We start from the raw sequence: 21,386 nt of genomic DNA, 5'->3' as shown, positions 1-21,386 counted from the left end.
TGTTGTGCAAATAGTACCATGACTTCTAAGTGTTCTGACAATGGAACAAGTTTGAGACTCACAGTTTAAACATACTTAACCTTTTACTATGCCTGTAATACGTGTTCCTTCCTACCACCTCTTAAACCTGTTGGGGCTGGGGACTGCCCCCCAAACCCCAGAACAAAGCGGGTGTTCAATAAATGTCTTGTTAATTGAACTTTTTCATACCTCTGTTACTGCACTTAAAAACATTTTCTGAACCTTCTTGAAATAACACTATTTTTAAAACAATGGCTACTATAATAAATAGAACTACATGGAATATCAAGCTCTAACATTCTATAGGTTCTGAACATGAGGCAAATCCAGATTCTATTACCAAAGATCCCCAATATTTAAAGATTTGTATAAAAAAAAGAATTACAGAAGCCAGTGGGAGGTAGGATGGGTTAGACTTACTGAGGAGAAATAAACATCTTGTTAAAATTCCCAATTAATTTATAGGTTTTGATCTTAACTGAGCATAAGCAAGCCACTAAGAATTCAAATTTAACTCAGGAAAGGATTAAAATAAAAATTCATTTTTAATTTGATTACTACTTGTACTTGGAAACCACTATTTTTAAATTTTTGAGACTTCATGAGGATGCTGTACTTTTTTTTTTTTCACTCTATCACCCAGGCTGGAGTGCAGCGGCGCCATCTCGGCTCATTGCAACCTCCACCTTCCAAGTTTGAGCAATTCTCGTGCCTCAGCCTTCCAAGTAGCTGGGATTACAGGTGTGTGCCACCACACCTGGCTACTTTTTTCTTTTTTTAAAGTAAAAATGGAGTTTCATCATGTTGGCCAAGCTGGTCTCAAACTCCGGGCCTCAAGTGAACCACCCGCCTCAGCCTCCCTAAGTGCCAGGACTACAGGCGTCAGCTGCCACACTTGGGCAAGGATGCTGTACTCTTACCCCAATCCAAAAAATATTCTGCCAACTAAAAAGCAATTACAAAACCAAATAACCTTCAGCTATATTTTAAGAAAGTCTTTTCAATCCCATACATGTACCATTTTTTAACAGTAACAATATGGAAATCAAGAATAATTTTAACAGAGATATACACTAGCTTATTTTCGCCAAGATATTACCTTAAATGGCAAAACTAAAAATTTAAATTTTAGCTCTATTAGTGTCACTGGTGATGCAACTTTTCTAATGACAACCTTTCAAAACTAGAAAAAACATCTTCAGGTTACATGAAAATATTCTTAAAGTTTTCAAAAATATCATCATTTAAAAATCAGTTTTGGAAGATGTAAAAATTCAAACTAACATTTGACGTTTTCTAAAGTTCTGTTCATAATTTCCTATTAAGTATTTTCTATTCCTTTCCACTTAGATGATCTTCTCCCTGTTTCTAATGTTAATTGTTATTTCTCGCAGTTGCCTCAAATGGATGAATGAGATCCCTTCTAAAATATAACTTTCTTGAGAACAGAGATGTTGTCTAACACAGAAAATAGTATCTATAGCAATGCACGGTCAAAACTGTATTTTTAATACTAAAAATTTAAAAATCTGTGTTAGGACTTTCAAAATATGTTATCACCTTTGAAGAAGGCAATAGATACACCAGTAGCTCAATTTGGAATTCATTCTGAGAATTAATCAGCTTTTGGAAACTGAAAGAGCAGACCTGGATTTTAGTCCTGCCTCTCTTGAAAATATATATAGATAATATAAAAATCATAAATATTTATAAATTGTTTACAGATTATATACATGCATTGCTGCTTTAAACATCACAAAAAGCAAACAAAAAGATATTTCAAAAGGATAAAATAATAATAGAACATACTTAGGTTCTAATATTTTCTTCTCTCACCCCAGTGGGTCATCCTGTCTACTTCCTGAGGTACACAGACCACTCTGGAAACCACAGTAAAGCACAGAGAATTATTTGTAGTTTCCAGAAATACTATGCTGTTTCATGCCTGTAGTTCAGTATTCTGGAATGCCCCAGTTAAACCTTCCTAAAAAGTTCAGTAGTAATATTGAACTACTTCAAGAATCAATTCAAATACAAACACCTCTATGATAAGACTAGTCTTTCTCCTTTTCCTTACCTCCTTCTCACTTGTCATCCCCACATTCACCCCTTCCGCTTCAGATTTATGTCATTTTCCTTTAAATTCCCCTTGTACTTCGTTCCTATGTCCATTACAGAATTATTTTATTTTTAAGTATTTGTTTTCCTACTCAACTACAAACCACTTAGGGCCAGGGAACTTACCTTTTGATCTCAGAGGCATAAATGCCTAATTCTAGCAGATACTTAAATACTTGCACAATTATGCTACCCTAACACCCTCATTATAAAGATAAGGAAACTGAGATTCAAGTTGTATGCTGTGTTGCCGGGCATGGTGGCTCATGCCTGTAATCCCAGCACTCTGGGAGGCAAAGGCAGGTGGATCACTGAGGTCATGAGTTCAAGACCGGCCTGGACAACATGGTGAAACCCCTTCTCTACTAAAAATACAAAAATTAGCTGGGTGTGGCAGCACAGGCCTGTAATCCCAGCTACTCAGGAGGCTGAGGCAAGAGAAATCACTTGAACCTGGGAGGCAGAGGTTGCAATGAGCCCAGATCGCACCACTGGTCTCCAGCCTGGGTGACAGAGCAAGACTCTGTCTAAAAAAAGGAAAAAAAAGGTAAATGCTATGTCCAGGGTACTAATGCTATTGGGCTGTTCTCTAATGAGAATGTGGTATCCTCTTTACTTAATGTACCTCATTTATTGCTCACAAGAAAGCTCAGCAGTATATGGAATGGCTTTAAAGTCTCTTTACACTTTGAAAATAAGTTCCTTTAGTGTCTCACAAATATATTCCAGAAGACAACAGAAAATTTAAATAATATCTAAGTGATTCATTGGTTTCATTTCTAAAATACCATATACCACTTTGAGATATTTACAAATAAGATATCTAAGTCATTTATGTGCTGAAAATCATACTCCCGTGAACACTCTATAGAATACTGTTTTGAAACATCTATATATCTTAGTTGCATTCCAAACAGCTGTGACCCATGCTTTTCTCAAAGTTGTGCCCACTGGAAGCAGTTAGTAATGACTCAGATTTTAGGCTAGAAGAACTGATGTCCCAGTATCCACAAGTGTGGTCTCGCAAACCTAATGTGTTTGCATACATCAAATACAAAAAAGTGAAGGACTCCAACTTTAATTAACTGTTTGAGGTCATGATACTATTTTTTGCTACTAAAATAGCAAGAATTTTATCCCTATTGGCCTAAGGAATGTCAGAAGTACATTACATTTACAAACTATAAAACGTTATAAGTTTAATTTCTAAATATGGATACTATTAGATCACATGGGAATATAAGTATTCTGAGCATTAACCACTGAGAATGATGATTCTAAGCATTTAGAAATTTACCTTTATTTCTAGGTAAATAAAGTTTCTAGGAAACTTTATTTAAGGAAATAAGAGAAAGGAAAGGAGAGTAAGAAAAAGAAGAAAGAGACTAGTCTATCATAGAGATGTTTATATTTGAATTGATTCTTGAAGGAGTTGAATATTACCACTCAACTTTTTTGGAAGGTTTAACTGGGGCATTCCCGAATGCTGAACTACAGGCATGAAACAGCATAGTATTTCTGGAAACTACAAATAAATAAATAAAGTTCTAGGAAAAATTAGTTTCTTAGTCTGCTCTTTTGTAAGACTAAGAAATGTTTATTACAGGCCGGGTATGGTGGCTAGGGCCTGTAATCCCAGTACTTTGAAAGCAGGCCGAGGTGGGCGGATCACCTGAGGTTAGGAGCTCCAGACCAGCCTGGCCAACATGGTGAAACCCCATCTCTACCAAAAATATGAAAATTAGCCGGGTGCGGTGACAGCTGATCCCAGCTACTCTGGAAGCTGAGGCAGGAGCATTGCTTGAACCCAGGAGGCGGAGGTTGCAGCAAGGTGAGATTGCGCCACTGGACTCCAGCCTGGGTGACAGAGCGAGACTCAGAGAAAGGAAAAGAAAAAAATAAATGTTTATTACACACAGAGCTTTTGAAAACACCAGTAATTCAAACTCACATGCCATCTCTTAGCACTTTTATTCAGTCATTCTCTTGCCTCATTCTAAATCCCTATTTGCACATCTGATAAATTAGATGAACTCTAAGGTTCTTCCGGGTCTAAAATATTGTGACATCAATCAGAAGGATACTTTATAACTTCAAAATAATAACGTGAATAGATTGTTTTTTATGTGAGTCACAGCAACAATGCACTGTGGCGACAAGGGTAACATACTACAGAAATATAAAATTACTAAAGTATTAAAAGTAATTTACAAAGCAAATATGTGAATAATTATTCTATTACTAAATAATCTTACTCTATGAAAGGATTCAAGAAGAGTTTCCTTAAAGAGAGTTCCCTTAATGAAGACAGGCACTATGTTAACTGTTTTCGGTGAAAAAAATCAGTTAGTCTGGAAAATAGCATATGGGAAGCCAACGACAAAGGTTACAAAAAAAAAAGTGACAAATCAAGAACCAAAAAATTAACACAATTTCTAGGAGCTATTCTTTAAAAGCACAAGTACAATGCCCAGTTTCAGATATGAAGTATACACTCATTATTCAACGACTGCTACTACTTACATTACAATGGCTAACACTTATACTGGGCTAACTATGGGACCAGCACTGTGGATTTCACATTTATTAACTCATTCAATCCTCAAAGCAACTCTACGCGAGTACTAATATTATCCCCGTTTGATAGATGAGGAAACTGAGGCCAAACAGGTTAAGTGACTTGCTCAACTTAACCTCATTCTGAAAGTGAACAAACTACTATTCCACTTCAACTACCAATTCCAAAAACACTGAATTTTTCCACTCCCGAAAAATTTAAACTTTAGAAATTAACTTGACTGACATCGACTATACAATTATTATAAAACAACACATTCATTTTAGTATCCTCCTCTTAATGTTAAATAATTGGATATATGGGTGGTGGATACCAAGAGCACAGTGTCATCTGACTTGCCTATGATTTCTGGCAGAATAAACATAAACGTGTAAACTTTAGAAAATGTGTGTTGACGCATTCCCTATTATTGCAAAAATTCGGTGTCCTCAGATGAAATGGAGAGAAAAGATCAGTAGTACGCAAGAGTAACCATTAACCATTTATTAACACTCCATAAATCTTCAATGACCGACATGAGTAGTAAATGATAAAATTATTTTTAATGGTTTCAGACACCCTTTTACATAAGCCAAAATTATTTTTCTAGAGATATTTCGTCCTAAACGCTGTTTTAAATGTCATGTTAAACTGTCTGAAAGTTAAGGGTCCAACCTCCATCCCACAAAAACTGTTGCTCTGCCTACACGTGCAATTCTTCCTACAGGGCCCATTCCATCTTACATCTGCAAACTGTACCCAGCTCTTCAGCGATGCAGACCCGGGTTTCCTTCTCAGTTCTCAGTCTACGCGCACGCCGGGTTCGGCCCACACCCACCACACCCCTCCGGTCCCCGCCCAGCGCCGCTCCTCCTCCCGGGCTTCTCCAGCACCGACTCAGCCCCTATCAGCACCGCCCCCAGGCCCCTGGCCCAGCCCATCCTCGGACACGTGTGAGGGTGTGTTTGTGTCAGTCTGTCAGTCCCACCGGGGATCGGGCTTGCTTACCGAGAAAGAAGCGCTAACTTCTGCTCCAGCATCATCTCCAGCTTCTGGCCCTGTTTGGAGATCCAGTGGTCCACTCCGTGCAGGCGGTAGCACGTCTCCAGCATCAACCTGAAGTCCGCCACGAACTCGGTGATGCCCCCGTACTGGCCGCTGGCGAACTTCTCCTCCATCTTCAGCAGACACATGCCCTGCCCGGGCTGCTGCGGGAAGGCGCGACCGCCCCGACCCCCGCTGCGCGGCCCTTCCGCCACCTCCTCCTCCGCGGTGGCAACGCCCCCCAAGGGCTGCAGAAAGGGGGCGGTGAGGCCCCGGTGCTTCTCCTGCAGGAACTCGCCCAGGATGCGGTAGCCCTGCTGTAGCTCGTAGGTCAGCTCCTGCTCCTTGCAGCCACCGCCTCCGATCACCATCGCCTCCATCTCTTCCTCCTGACCGTCCGCGTCCTCCAGCAAGGAAGCACTCCTTCCGCGGGCCGGCCCTGAGGCCGTGGCCGCCGCTGCCACCTCCTCCTCGTCGTCCTCTCCTTCGGCCGCCGGTGGCGACCGCTCTTCCTCCCCGGCCGGCTCCATCGCTCCCGGCGTCCCGGGCACGCTCATGCCCCGACAGGCCTAGGCTGGGCGGTGTGGAGCGGCCGCTCGAGGTGCTGGGGGACGCGTGAGCGCGAGCCGCTTCCTCACGGCTCGGCCGCGGCGCGTAGCCCCTGCCACATCGGGCCTGGCTCTCCTCAGCCGCCGGCTCGGCTCGGTGCGCGCGGGGGTCTGGAGCTCACCGCCGGCGGGGCGGGGTTACATGGCGCGCGGGGAGGGGGGAGAGAAGAGGAGAGCCTAGGTGCCCTCCTCTCCCCTCCCCCCGGCGGCGGCGCGCGCACGGCCCTCGCCGGCCTCACCCCTCCGCACCCCGCCCGCCTGCTCTTCACCGGCCAGGCCCCGCCGGGTCGCCGCAGCCTCGGCGCCCCACCCCCTCCCGGGCCAGCGGGGGGCTGGGAGGGGGCGAGGAGGAAGGGGGTTCTCCTCTCCCCTCCCCGGAGGGGGCCGCAGCGGCGGCTCCGGCTCCTCCTCTCCCTCACACCCCCTCCCGCCCCTCTCTACCTGCGGGGGACACGGGCAGGAGGAGGCGGCGCGCGGACTGGGCCCGGCGACAACTGTCAGTTAGAAGCCCCGCTGGGCGGTGGTGGGGGAGAAAGGGGAGGGGCAGGGAGAGAAGGGGGAGGGCACTCAGCCCCCCGACTGGGAAGAGCTGTTGAGAGAAGCAAAGAAAGAGGCCCCGTCGCCATCCCCAGTGCGCATGCGTAGTAGAACAATTTCTGCCCCCTCCCGCCAGCATCGCGCCCCGCCCCGCTACGCAAAAGGAAGAGCTTCGGCTCAGCTACAGGCCCAGAAGCCTGCTAGGGTTGCGCGGACCAATGATGTAATCAATCGTAGGCGAAGCTAAGAGGCTGATGGAAGGGGAAGCAAGGCGCCTGCGTAGCTTTAGTCATCGCCTCCTGGGAAGGTGGCCAAAAGGGTGTTTGTTTAAAGCAAGTGCTGCAAGAGGAAATTTCTTTTGCAAGGCGCTTGTTAGCCCCCCAAACTAAAATTAAAGTTGCTAGATAACCTTTGTTAATGGCAAATGAATAGTGAGAAAGCGCAAAATGTAAATCTACTATAAAATTTACATTCTATTCCCACTCTCCCTTGTGACTGCGAGTCTTTTATATATAACCAGAATTTTGAGAAGTTTAGAAAGTTTAAGGACTCGACCATACGTTCACATGCAGAAGAAAAGGAGGTGATTTTTAGAACTCCAGCTCTTAACATCAATTCATATTTTGGAACTAATTCCATGTTTTCAGTTAAAAAGTTCCACCTTCCCGATTCCTGAGATCTGTTAAGAATAAAGAAAGAGAATGGAACGTCATTTAAACAAATTCTTGGGACTGAAAACAGTCAAAATAGTTCATGTCTGAGCTGTACAGCATTAAACAGTTGTTTGCATGGGCTGACAAGCTCACTATATTTTACAATTACTGTGTAAATAATGACTAAAAAGTGGACTCATCATTCACATTGGTTTACATGTTACTTAAAATTAGTTGAGAGGTAGGAATTTATGGTTCCGCAAAGCAAATATTACTATTTTCTCATATTCTATTTGAAAGACGCACATTATTTTTTCTAGGTACACAGAACCCTCGTTTGAAACCTGAATTACCTGAACACAAAAACAAAATTACAGAAATCATGCATTTTAAAAGTAAAATGTGTATAACTAAATGATTAGGATACTCGGACTCTTACAATTGTTTACTTCTCATTAATGTGAACTTTTAAAGCAGTGATAAAAAGATAAAAATTTGTTTTACCTCAAAGCTGTTTTTTGTCCAGTAAGTTAAGTATCACTCTTAGGTAAAATAGTGAAGCGGGAACACTCTTTTAGTTAGGGTATTGACACTGTCCTCCACACAGACCTTTTATCTAGTATTCGAGGTCTCCTCTCATCAGACATTTGTAATATATAATGCATTTACAGGGTTCTCTTCCCTCAGAGTCCACAAAAGAACTTCAGCTCACAGAAAAAAAATGCAGGGATCAATCTTACTTCAGCACCTGGCAACCAAAAAGTGTGTCTGACTATACATTCCTCCTTTCTTTTGACAAAGCCCAGGAATCTGAAGCCCAACGTACCCAAGCAAACATCCTCTACTCCTCTTTAGTCATCAGCCCTATTTCATGACTCTTGGACAATATTAGCTTATATTTATTGAACCCTGTGCCACTAAGCACTTTATATTCATTATCTCCTTTAATTCTCACAACAATCCTATCAGCTAGGTATTAGGCTTATTTTTCAGATGAGGAAACTGCCTCTTAGTTTAAGAAAGTTGTTAACCAAAATTAAAATCTAGGTCTGTCATACTTCAAAAACTCCAGGTGCCTAATTCCAAGTCATCTGGCAGAATTTCTAATTCCTCATACATAAAAGTATAGGGAATTGCTAGAAATGTTGATAAAGGGTTTCTTAATTAAGATTATATAAAAGAGAAAAGTGTGAGTGAATAGAAGGAACCTCAACTCTAGGTTACTAAGAGGTCAAGATGATAGCAACTTAACTATAAATGAAAGTAGGATCGGGTCTTTGGTCTTAAAAAAGAAACTTTGTTACACAAGAAATATGGGCCAGGCGTGGTGGCTCACACCTGTAATCCCAGCACTTTGGGAGACTGAGGCGGGCAGATCACCTGGGGTCAGGAGTTCGAGACCAGCCTGGCTAACATGGTGAAACCCCATTTCTACTAAGAGTACAAAAAATTAGCTGGGAGTGATGGTGCGCACCTGTAATCCCCGCTACTCAAGAGGCTGAGGCAGGAAAATCGTTTGAACCTGGGAAGTGGAGGTTGCAGTGAGCTGAGATTGCGCCATTGCACTCCAGCTTGGGCAACAAGAGCGAAATTCCATCTCAAAACAAACAAACAAAACAAGAAATATGTTGGTTGTAGGTATGTATGTAAATTAGAAAATATAGGTAACTGAGAAGAAAATTTGCCACTTAATCCTACCACCTAGAGAAAACCTCTATTAGTACTTTGAGGTGGGATTTTTCTATTCATTCATCTATACTTTATTTATCTTAAATATACTAAAAATTGTGATCATACTATACATAATGTCCTTAATTTTCCTTTTAGCCTAAATAGCCTGCCAATATGAATGAATAGGGAATGGATTGGGAAAATTCTGAAGTAAAAGGAGTTCCAAACTATAAAAGAACACAATAGAAGTACAAACAACAACAGCAATAACAACTACAATTTATTGAGCACTTACTAGATCTTAAATATTTGCTAAATACATACACAGTACTCATAATAGCCCCAGGAAATTATAGATTTATTTAAGTTTTGGATCAACGATTAATGATTAGCTGAGTAGAAAGCTATTTTCTACCCTACCATAAGCTCGACATTAAAGACCGACATTCCAGTTAATATAATTAACCTCGGATTTTTGGAACTGTTTTCTCATAATAATGCACATCTACTGCTAAATGACTACTCTCAAAGTTGCTTTCTTTTTCATATTCAAAGAAAATTAAATTTGCTTTCCTCTCACTTTTACAATAGAATACTCTTCAGTGCTACTCTAGAATCTATTAGGAAATTCTTTGAAATAGAAATCAATTTAAGCCCTGTAACTACAGATTTTTCTCTTGTTGAGCTGCTTTGCAGGGAGAAAATGTCATACATATACAAACTCTGCTGAAACACACAACACTGACTCCCAAGAATATTGCTTACTTACTCTTTGTCAAACACTGTTACATGCTACCAATATTAGATGTATCAGGACTCCCTTGTCAGTAACTATGGTTCTTAGAGTCCTGGATAACTTAAAAGAATAGAGACCTGTCTGGCTAAAGAAATTTAACAGTTCTCTAACTCTCAACCAGACACGCTGGGAACTACAATATGGGTATGTCCCACCCAGTTCCCAGGAGTATATTATGAAAAAGTTCATATACATCCCATATCCACTGCAATATCTCAAAATTCTCCTAGTACCAGCATCCTCCCATCACCACAAATATCAAGAATATTAATCAAAGAGGGACAAGCCTGCCACTATATCCTTCATTCACAATTCCAAAGATGTTTGTCCTGGAAATTCTATCTTATTTTCGTGAGCTCTTAGCATATTGTGATAGCATGACATCTTCACATCAAGTATACTGCTTGGCTAGCATCAATAATAGTTCAATCAAATAGCAACAATTTATATACTTTACATTAACTAGGGGAAAGGTGACAAACTTTGTAAGACAGTTTGAAGCACAGGTTATCACCAAGGTCTGTGTTTGGAAGATAAAACATGCAAGATAAACAGAGGACTAACACTGACTAATTCTGGAGAAACATGGGGAAGAACTATAAACTGCTTAGCAGGGAGAAAACAGTTCTCTGATTTATAATAAAATCTATTCACAACACTTATTTGTAGTTACTTTTATGGTAGATAATATTCAAGTTATATTAAAGTGCTTCAAGCAAAATTTAGCAACTCCTGTAAGGCTTCCTGCTGTTCATCGTCAAGTTGCGATACACATTCCAACCATAAATCTTCAGAAGTCTGTACCTGACGCACGACATTAGCTAGACGTTTGGCACAAGGATCTTCATAGTTAATAGTCTCATTAATTTTTCCTTCTGCAATTATACTGATTATTTTGGGAAGATTGGAATTATTTGGACCAATTACAACTGGGTGGTTACTTTCAATTAGGTCACAGAGAAAACTCAAAGTCTGAATAGCTTCCTCTTTATCTTCATGCAGTGGAAGCCATGATAACCAGTGTGGAAGAACTTCATCTACATTTACACAGTTAGGCTTAAACTTCAAAATCTTCCCTATTGCTGAGATACAGTTCTCTGTAGCAATGACATTTTTTTTGGTTTTGGAATTTGCACACTTAATAACTTTTACCAGCAGTGGAACAGCTTCTGAACATAAAGAACGATAATCATCTCCACCAAACTGTGCCATGACACCCAGGCCATAAGCAGCAGCTTGCCTGACTTCAGGGTTGTTATCTCGCATATTTAGTAGCATTGGCCACCGAAAATATTCTACATATTTAAATGAAGTTGGACTGCAGTGCTCTATGATGTCATCAAATATGCACAATCCCCACTGTCTGTCTGGCCATGGCCTACTTGAACAAATTAGATTTACAATTAATGGAAGTAGTTGTTCAAACCATGGTAAAATCTTTTCCTTATAAGTACTAAATAATGAGTGCAAAATATCTGATACTTTGGTCAGAATATAAACATCACATTCATCCTCATCTTGCAGAGACATCTCAACCTGTTGATCATAGTTTTCTTCCTGTCTTTTAACCTGTCTCAATTCTTGGTTTTTAAAGTGCCCTTCAAGTTTTGCTTTCAGTATTCCTCCCAGTTCTTCCAAGTGTTCATCATTAAGGCAACCATCTCCCATAACTTCAATGGACTTTGCAAAAGAATTCATTATTTCCGAGAGCACATCTGTATCCGGTTCAGTACCAATAGCCTTGATTAAGGGGTCACATATGAATTGCCACATCTGTGCAAGATACTCTGGGCCACGAATTCTTGCACATTCCAGGAGAAAAGGCATGGACTCTGCTGCTGCCACTCGAACATTGTCATGGAAATAAAATTTCAGTAAAGGAACCATCAGCTTCACAACTTGTTCTGTATATTCCACAAACCCTTCCCTTAACTCCTTAGCATAGTAAACCAACATTTGGCAAGCAGTTGCTTTTGCTTCAAGTCCTGAAGTTTTAATTCCAAAACTCTGCTGGTCTCCAAGATTTACAAATTGCCAGCCATCATCATCACTCATATTCTCCACATCCTGTGTGTCTAAGAGAGCAACATCAGGTTTAGCTGAAGCAGTCTTAATAAGAGGCTCGATAACTAGTGGAAGGTACTGTTGAAAATCTTTTCCAAGAATTTTACACATTCTAGCCCATGCTGAAACCATGTAAGAGGTCTGAGGGTCATCATCTTCCATATTATTTAAGTCTGATTGTGTCTTCAACAACAGCTGCATCACATTTGATGCATCTTGCATAAATTTTTCCTTCCCAACGGCAAGACCAATATGGCTAATGCACTCAATAGTTTTTCCTCTCAGAAGCTTAAGTTCCTTCTGAACAGCAAGCTCAACGATGTGCTTTAGTGAGGGCATGAATATATCATAATATGGGACAAATTTTTCTTCTATTGTATCTGCAACTGATGCAATGGTTGTCACAAGTTGTTCCAAAGCCAATTTAGTTCCATTCCGAATCAACTCTTGAAGTTTAATCACCAAGATGGAATGTAGATTTTTCACCATACTATCCAAATATAGAACTAGCAATGATTTGGGGCAGTCTTCAATAAAAATAATAAGAGCAGAAGCTGCATGTGATTGCACACGCTGATTACCTTGATTTTCCATGGTACGTAACAGAGCTGCAATCACTGTTTCATGAAATTTCTTTTGGAAATTAGGTGCAAAATCTGTAGCCATCTGTCCAAGTGTAGTACAGGCTGCAGCCCTCACCCTTGGATGAGGATCCTGAAGAAAAAGCAAAACGGAGTTAACTGTTTCATCTAGAATTGATTCCATTTGTTGATGGCATCCTTCTCCAATAGCAGATAAGGCCATTAATCCAGCATGTCGATACTTCCAGTCAGGGCTCTGAAGCATCTGCATGATATGCTCCTTGGTCATTGGTAAAACAACTTTTCCACCAAGCCCACAAGCCAGTCTGTCTAGTGCACTCTCCGCAGCAACTGCATTGCTGTCAAAATCATCTTCTTCCATTTCATCAGCATTTACCCAGTCCTCATCATCTTGTAGATCAACCATCATTGCTAATATATGAGGAACTGCCTGTGCAATAATATTTGTATGTTTTTTCAACATCGGAGTGGCAGTTTCAGACAAGGTCACTATAACTTCGAGGGCCAGCTGGCGCTGCAGATTACTAAGCCTAGAGTCTCCACATAACTTCAAACTCAACTGTAGAGTATCTTCTAAATAAGGACCCAAGTACTTAGGTACGGTATCTGCAATCTCGACAAGGGATTCTAGCACTGAATCATCATCCTGGTAGCATGAGTCATTCACAGCCTGTAAGATTCCAGGAAGCAAGTCTGCAAAGTCTTTGAAAAGAGCAATATTATTCTCATTAGCAAGTACAAATGCAGCTGCAGCTCTAGCGGATAATGTCCTGATTGCTGGATGTTCTTGATCTTGAATACATTGGTCCAACAACCGTTTGATGATATCCAAATCATGCCGCTCTTGGGTCCCAAAAATCCCAGGAAAGTGCCAGAAAACGTGAAGTGCAACTTCCCATAGAACCACATTTTTAGAGTAGATTGAATCAATAAGAAACTTCAGTCCTTCCGGCCAGTGGTTAGTACCATCCTCATCTATCAAATTCCTGGCCAGCACTGCAAAAATATCACAAAGTTTTTTCCTCATGCTAGCATGTGTTTCTAACTTAACAGCCAGAATCAGTTCAATCTTGACATCCCTCTGAACATCAGCAGGCAGATTTGGATAAACCTCCTCAAACCCAGAGGACAAAAGCCGTCGTAGCAGTGCGGCAGCCATTTGTCTCACCTCATAACCTGCTCTTCTATTTCTGACGGCATCTAAGAGGAAGGTAGTCTTACACAGACCTGGGATATTTTCATAGATTTCCTCTGCTTGCCTCCGCACCATACAGCTTGGATTGATCAGGTTCTTCAGAAGCTGGTAAAACTCTTGCTTTTCTGACACAGTCGCCGGCACCCCTGCAGACGCGGTCGCCGCCATTGCGCTCTGTCAAAGCTACCGCGACCGGGAAGGAGGGAGGGGGTCTGCGGCTCGAAGCAGTGACGTAGGCGAGGCGCCGGCGGGGATGGGCGGGGTGCTTCTCCCTCCTCTGCCCAGAAGCTTTCGCTGCGCTCTGGCAGGCGGCGAGCTAGGTTTTGGAGAGAGGTGAGAGCTGTGTGGAAGCCAATGGCATCCTCCATTTGTTTTTCAATAAGATAAACGTGCACTTGCAGAGGAGAGAAGAAAAGCACTGATTAGAATGGGATTATGACTGATTTTTTTTTTTTTTTGATACTAGGTCTCGCTCTGTCACCTAGGCTGGAGTGCGGTGGCGCGATCCCTGCTCACTATAGCCTCAACCTCCTGGGCTCAAGGGATCCTCCCCGCTTCAGTTCCCCCAGTAGCTGGGACCACAGGCGCGAGCCACCACGCCCGGCTAATTGTTGTGTTTTTTATAGAGACAGGGTTTTGCCATGTTGCCCAGGCTGGTCTCGAACTTCTGGGCTCAGGTGATTCGCCCGCCTCGGCCTCCTAAAGTACTGGGAACACAGGTGTGAGCCACTGCTTCCGGTCAGATTATGAGTGATTTTTTTCTTTTTTATTTCTAAATTTATTGTTACTTTGATAATTTTAAAACAATAAATCTATCTTGAAAACATGCCAAGTAGGCCGGGCGCGGTGGCTCAAGCCTGTAATCCCAGCACTTTGGGAGGCCGAGATGGGCGGATCACGAGGTCAGGAGATCGAGACCATGCTGGCTAACACGGTGAAACCCCGTCTCCACTAAAAAATACAAAAAATTAGCCGGGCGAGGTGGCGGGCGCCTGTAGTCCCAGCTACTCAGGAGGCTGAGGCAGGAGAATGGCGTGAACCCAGGAGGCGGAGCTTGCAGTGAGCTGAGACCCGGCCACTGCACTCCAGCCTGGGCGACAGCGAAACTCCGTCTCAAAAAAAAAAAAAAAAAAAGAAAACATGCCAAGTAAAAGAAGCCAGTCATGACCACATATTGTATGATTCTATTCATATGAAAGGTACCAAACAGGCAAATCTGTATAACAGAAATTAGTGGTTGCCAGGGGCTGCAGGGAGGAGGATGGAGAATGACTACTATCAAATAGGCTGTTTCTGAGTGAAGAAATGTTCTAAAATTAATTGTGATGGTTGCACAATTCTGTGATTATACTAAAAACCATTGAGTTGTACAATTTAAATTGGTGAATTGTATGGCATATAAATAATACTACAATAAAGCTGTTTATAAAATAATAAATGTGATAATAAAAAAATAATTACTTCCCCACTACCACATCTAATGCAGTAGAGTGGTAGCTCAAAATCTGGTGTGTGTCAGAATCACCTGACCTGCAGGTTATAATAAAGAATGGGAAAGACAACTGAGTAAATGGTATGGTAGAAAGTGATCTGAACTAATAATCAGAAGACAGACTTGCATCCTGACCTTGTTGCTAAATTAATTTTGTATCCTAGGACAAGTTACTCAAGATTTTCCTTGCATCTTGTCTAAACTGAAATATGAAGGGATACAATTACTAGAATCCTAACTACCCATTAGTGGGAAGCTGCTGAGGTTATTCCAAGAAACAAATGTTGATGAAACTAAATTTGTTTCATTTTTTCTTTTTTTCTTTTTTTTGAGATGGAGTCTGGCTCTGTTGCCAGGCTGGAGTGCAGTGGTGCAATCTCGAGTCACTGCAACCTTCACCTCCTGGGTTCAAGCAATTCTCCTGCTTCAGCCTCCTGAGTAGCTGGCACTACGGGTGCATGCCACCACGTCCAGCTAATTTTTGTATTTTAGTAAAGATGGGGTTTCACTATGTTTGGCCAGGATGGTCTCGATCTCTTGACCTCATGATCCACCCACATCGGCCTCCCACAGTGCTGGAATTACAGGTGTGAGTCACCGTGTCTGACTAATTTGTTTGTTTAATTCAGGCAGGTGTGTCAATCAAAAACAAATTTTATTCCTATAACAATGATTAGGTCTTACTTTTGTATTAGCACTTTACCACACTCATTTTGACCCTTATACAGAATTGAGAGATTGCTAGGATAGGTATAATACTAAATTTAGGTGAGAAGTGGAAACTAAGGGAAGTTACAGGATTTGCTTAGGATGACACACCTGAGTCTCAATTCTACCTCTTCTCTAAGTGACACCGATGCTCTTTTCACCATATTGCTTCCCCATTAACTACTCTTGGTTTTGCAGCATGATCAGAGGCTTCAGTTACTTCAAAGTCTGTTTTAAACTTTTCCAAGCAGTCTTAATTTTATTTTTGTAAAGTGCTGCTGCATATACCCACAAAAATTAGAAAATCATAGTTTTATATTAACCAGATGATAGACTAAGTAGTCTCATAAATTACATTGTAGGCCGGGCATGGTGGCTCACACTTGTAATCCCAGCACTTTGGGAGGTCGAGGCAGGCAGATCACGAGGTCAAGAGATCGAGACCATTCTGGCCAACATGGTAAAGTCCCATCTCTACCAAAAGTACAAAAATTAGCTGGGCGTGGTGGTGTGTGCATGTAGTCCCAGCCAGGAGGCTGAAGCAGGAGAATCGCTTGAACCTGGGTGGCGGAGGTTGCAGTGAGCCGAGATTGCATCACTGCACTCCAGCCTGGCCACACAGCAAGACTCCATCTCAAAAACAAAAACAAAAAAATTACATTGTAATATGAAATAGAGCTATTCTCTAAAATAACATTTCTCATTCTGTAGACTGAAAACCAACTGCATTAGAATTGCTTGGGATACTTATTTTAAAATATAGAGGTTAGGGCCCAAGCTCCTATTAACCCAGAATTTTGGGGGGACTGAGGCCTAAGAATGTACAATTTCAACCAGCACATTGGGTTTTTATATAAATACCAACATTTCAGAGTCACTGATGAGATCAATTCTGGCTCTAAGATTGTGACTACAGTTGTGCATTCATTGGTTTTCTTTCTTTCTTTTTTTTTTTTTAGATGGAGTCTCGCTGTGTCACCTAGGCTGGAGGGCAGTGGCACGATCTCAGCTCATTGCAACTCTGCCTCCGGGTTCAAGAAATTCTCCTGCCTCAGCCTCCCAAGTAGCTGGGATTACAGGCCTGCACCACAACACCCAGCTAATTTATATATTTTTAGTAGATACAGGGTTTCACCCTGTTGGCCAGGATGGTCTCAAACTCCTGACCTCAAATGATCCACCTGCTTCAGCCTCCTAAAGTGCTAGGATTACAGGCATGAGCCATCACACCTGGCCCATTCATCGGTTTTCTTACTGTTCCTTCATTGGTTTTCTTATTGTTCCTTCAAAAAGTCAAACTGGAGGGCCTTTGCATTTGCCATTTCAGGAAATGTTAATAAGTGTGTGAAAAAAAGTTTTTTTCTTAACACTACACCATTAGCATATGAAAGACATTGAAAAAAACCACAGTGATACACCACCACAGACCTACCACAATGCTTTAAGTTTAAAAGTTGGACAAAGCTGAGGGTTGCTGAGGATATGGAACAACAGGAAACTCAGTTATATTTTTGTTGAGTGTATAGGTAAATTGGTACAACATCTTTGAAAAAAAGGTTTGGGACTGGCACGGTGCCTCACGCCTGTAATTCCAGCACTCTGGGAGGCTAAGTTGAGTGGATCACCTGAGGTCAAGAGTTCAAGACCAGCCTGGCCAACATGGTGAAACCTCGTCTCTACTAAAAATACAAAAAAAACTAGCTGGACGTTGTGATGCGCAACCCTCCCAGCTACGCGGGGAGGCTGAGGCAGGAAAATTGCTTGAACCCAGGAGGCGGAGGTTGCAGTGAGCCAAGATTGCACCACTGCACTCCAGCCGGGGCGACAGAGGGATACTCCATCTCAAAAAGAAAAGAAAAGAAAAAAAATGTTTGAAAAATTCTGGATTAAGATTATGCAATTATTCGGCCGGGCACAGTGGCTCACACCTGTAATCCCAGCACTTTGGGAGGCCAAGGCAGGCAGATCACGAGGTCAGGAGATTGAGACCATCCTGGCCAACATGGTGAAACCCCGTCTCTACTAAAAATACAAAAATTAGCTGGGTGTGGTGGCGCGTGCCTATAGTCCCAGCTACTTGGGAGGCTGAGGCAAGAGAATTGCTTGAACCCGGGAGGCAGAGGATGCAGTGAGCCGAGATCATGCCACTGCACTCCAGCTTGGTGATGGGGAGAGACTCCATCTCAAAAGAAAGTAAAAAAAAGATTATGCAATTATTCAATTATTCTCTCAGCAAGCATTCATTGAGGGTATACTCAAGCATGGTGCTGAGTGCTGGCATTAAAGATTAAATTTGTGAAGATATGTGAATCTCATAGTAAACAGAGATAGCAAATGTGACATAGTGTAGTGATCACTGTAGTAATGATAAGCCTGCCATGGAGCCATATGGGGTTATCGAGGCAGCTAATTTACTCTGGGTATGGGGTTGATCAATTAAGGCTTCCCAGAGGAGGTATCAGAGTTGATTTTGAAGGATGAGTCCTCATTCACCATTTGAAAAGACAGAAAGTTGTTTTAAGTAAAGGGTACAGCTTTTTCAGACACAGAGAGGCTTTCAGGCGTACTGTGATGAGAGTCCTGCCAGTGTCTCAGTAATGCTGGAGCAGTGAGCATGGGATTTGAGGGGGTCTGGGGATAACACAGGAAGCTGGAAGGAGGAAGACAGAAAGTTAAATAAAGGCCAGATCATGAAGGGTATCATATTCCATATGAAGAAACTGGAATTTTTTCCAAGGACAAGGAGCTGATTTTAATCAAAGGCTATGAAATGATCTAGTTTTAGAAATATAACTTTCACAGGAGTGTAAAAATAAAAACTCGAGTGTGAAGACTGGAGGCATTTATGAGGCCAATAACCTAGTTCAGATAAGCTGGAAGTTTAAACCATAGCAGTGGTGGAGGGAAAGAAAAGAGGGCATGGATTGAAAAGGTTTTAAGGAGTAGAACTGAGAGCACTCAATGGACCAGGAGAAGCCTAGGAGATCTCCCCAAGTTCTGGCCTGGGTATCTGGTTGGAGATGCTGCTATTTACCTATTTACGTACCTATGTATAAAGAAAGAACAATGTTAATGCAGATCAAAAGACTAGTAACTCTTCTGGAGGGAAAAGAGACTTTGGTGAGTCCCAGGGTCTATATTTTGTTCTCTAGTTGCTCTCAAGTGCTATAGTGATGGTCATCATCTCAGCAGTAGGAGCTAAACTGCACGCACTTTAGGAAAATTACTTATGATCTTGTACTTTAGAGAAACATAAACTGATTCAAAATCTTAAGTTGCTTCATTTTTAGATTATGTAATTGTTTTTGCATTGTTATTTTTCCCCTCCTAAGGAACACATATAATACCCAATATTCAAGACTGGACTTGCAGATTTGGTTAGAGTCGAACAACTGTATTACAGTTTGTAATTAAAATTGGCTTTGTTTGCACTGGTGAGAGACCATCTCAAGAATGTTCCCACAAAGTGGCTCAATACCAGACAATTCAGGTGTTTATTAGCAGCTTACCAGGTGGACAAAGTTCATCATAAGTTGCAAATATCTTCCAGGATCTGAGAGATTTAGAGTCAAATGAGAGGGATTGTATTAAATTGGACATAGTTCACATTTTTTAAAAGAATAATTCAGAACCAAAAAACAAAACCAGAAAACAAAAAATACCATGAAAGCTCCCACTGACCAAAGATGGGACCATCTGAATACAAAAAAGAATAATGCCTGCAATGGATTAAAAAACATCAAATATATAAACAAAAGTGATGAGTATCTAATACGAAAAAAGGTCGCTAACTCTGATCGTCTCTGGAGATTGCTAGGTCACTGACTCTTTTTTTTTTTTTTTTTAAGAGATGGGGGTCTCACTTGTCACCCAGGTTGGAGTGCAGTGACATGGTTCACTGCAGCCTTGACTTCCTGGGCTCAAGGGATCCTACTGCCTCAGCCTCCCCAGTAGCTGGAACTACAGGCACATGCCACTATACCCAGCTAATTTGTTTTTAAATTTTTTTAAATTTTTAGTAGAGATGAGATCTCACTATATTGATCACGCTGTCTTGAACTCCTGGGCTCAAGCCATTCTCCCACCTCAACCTCCCAAGGTGCTAGGATTACAGGTACGGGCCACTGTACCCGACCCAACTCTGAAATTCGATAAAGAGAAATAATCAAGATTTTTCTGCCTTTCCTGTACAAACTGTATTTCTTTTTTTTTTTTTTTTTTTTTTTTTTTTTTTTTTTTTTTTGTATTTTTTAGTAGAGACAGGGTTTCACCGTGTTAGCCAGGATGGTCTCGATCTCCTGACCTCGTGATCCGCCCGTCTCGGCCTCCCAAAGTGCTGGGATTACAGGCTTGAGCCACCACGCCCGGCCCAAACTGTATTTCAAAATACCAAATAGTTGATGAGGAAATGTTCTTCTTTGTAGAATTCCAGCTAATAAATGCATAAAGGATATTAAATCAGAAAATTGCTGTGTTGTGGCCACTAATGAAATAATAAATTATCTAGGTAACAGTAACCAATGGATGTTAAAACCATTAGATGAAACACTGAGAATTTAATAATAGAAGAATTAGGCTAAATTCACCTAAAATCACTGATTAATCTTTATATGACTAAAGGTAGGATTAAACCAGAGATGTCATTTACCTGTTGTCTTTTAGCTCCACTTCCATACTTTCTATAATTTATTCTCTGATGCTGAGGTTAGGCCCTGGAAACAAAATATCTCCTTCCATGGCTGGGTCACTGTTAGGTTCCACCAACAGAAGCCACTAGTGATTGAAGGATAAAAAGGGGACAGAAAAGGGATTAATCCTTCCTGTTTTTCCTGTTCTTGACTGAATTGCTCCAACAGTGGCCCTTCCTCCTGGTGGCGGCAGTTTCTTGCTTCTTGCAGGACTCTTAGAAACAAAAACCAGAAAACCCAGTCACATCCCATGTCTGAGAGGTACCAGCAGTAGCCTGGGGTCAAGCCCTCCTCAATGGTTTTACCCACAGCTCTGGCAAGCCCCTCTACGGAGTTCAAAAGTGCCAGTTCCACTTTGTTCCCTCAGCTTTAGGGGTGGTAACAGGTGCTGCAAGTTGTCATCTTTCAGTTACATTTTGCATCACTGCTCTTTGATCGTTGAGGTCTCTCACACCTGTGTAACCAATCCCCTAAATTAAATTTCCTCTAGAAGTACATAATGTGGTTTCTGTTTTCCTGATTGGACCTTGACTCATATGTCATTGAATAATGCAATAGGCAGTACACAGAACCACCTAAAAAGAATTTTTGTTTTATTCAGGTTTGTTGAGGTATAACTTATATGCAAGAAA

At 41.6% G+C, this 21,386-nt stretch overlaps 2 protein-coding genes across 4 annotated transcripts in view; both read right to left on the bottom strand.

The window, feature by feature from the left end:
• KIAA2026 (KIAA2026 ortholog) overlaps positions 1-6,992 on the bottom strand; it is an 88,524-nt gene extending 81,532 nt beyond the window's left edge. The window contains exon 1 of the mRNA XM_025359382.1: positions 5,705-6,992. Within this exon, the coding sequence (XP_025215167.1) occupies positions 5,705-6,297 (593 nt within the window). The 5' untranslated portion in view covers positions 6,298-6,992. The remainder of the gene's footprint in view (positions 1-5,704) is intronic.
• Positions 6,993-9,452: 2,460 nt separating this feature from the next.
• RANBP6 (RAN binding protein 6) lies at positions 9,453-14,074 on the bottom strand. Of its 3 annotated transcripts, none has more exons than XM_025359386.1 (2): positions 13,899-14,067; positions 9,453-12,783 (listed from the first exon to the last, which is right to left on the bottom strand). In XM_025359386.1, exons 1-2 carry the CDS (start codon positions 14,032-14,034, stop codon positions 12,713-12,715), a joined length of 207 nt encoding a protein of 68 aa, XP_025215171.1. In that variant the 5' UTR covers positions 14,035-14,067; the 3' UTR covers positions 9,453-12,712. The 3 variants fall into 3 exon arrangements, with proteins under 3 accessions (XP_025215171.1, XP_025215170.1, XP_025215169.1); XM_025359385.1 differs by having other exon boundaries at positions 9,459-12,783; positions 13,840-14,067; XM_025359384.1 differs by having other exon boundaries at positions 9,459-14,074.
• Between the last annotated feature and the right edge of the window lie 7,312 nt (positions 14,075-21,386).

The sequence above is a fragment of the Theropithecus gelada genome, chromosome 15 (genome assembly GCF_003255815.1).
Source record: "Theropithecus gelada isolate Dixy chromosome 15, Tgel_1.0, whole genome shotgun sequence".
Classification (NCBI taxonomy): Eukaryota; Metazoa; Chordata; class Mammalia; order Primates; family Cercopithecidae; genus Theropithecus; species Theropithecus gelada.
This window is presented reverse-complemented; position numbering and strand designations above follow the sequence as displayed.

Excerpts from the sequence above, each read along its gene's own strand:
- RANBP6 (XM_025359384.1), bottom strand. The coding sequence starts at position 14,034 with ATGGCGGCGACCGCGTCTGCAGGGGTGCCGGCGACTGTGTCAGAAAAG.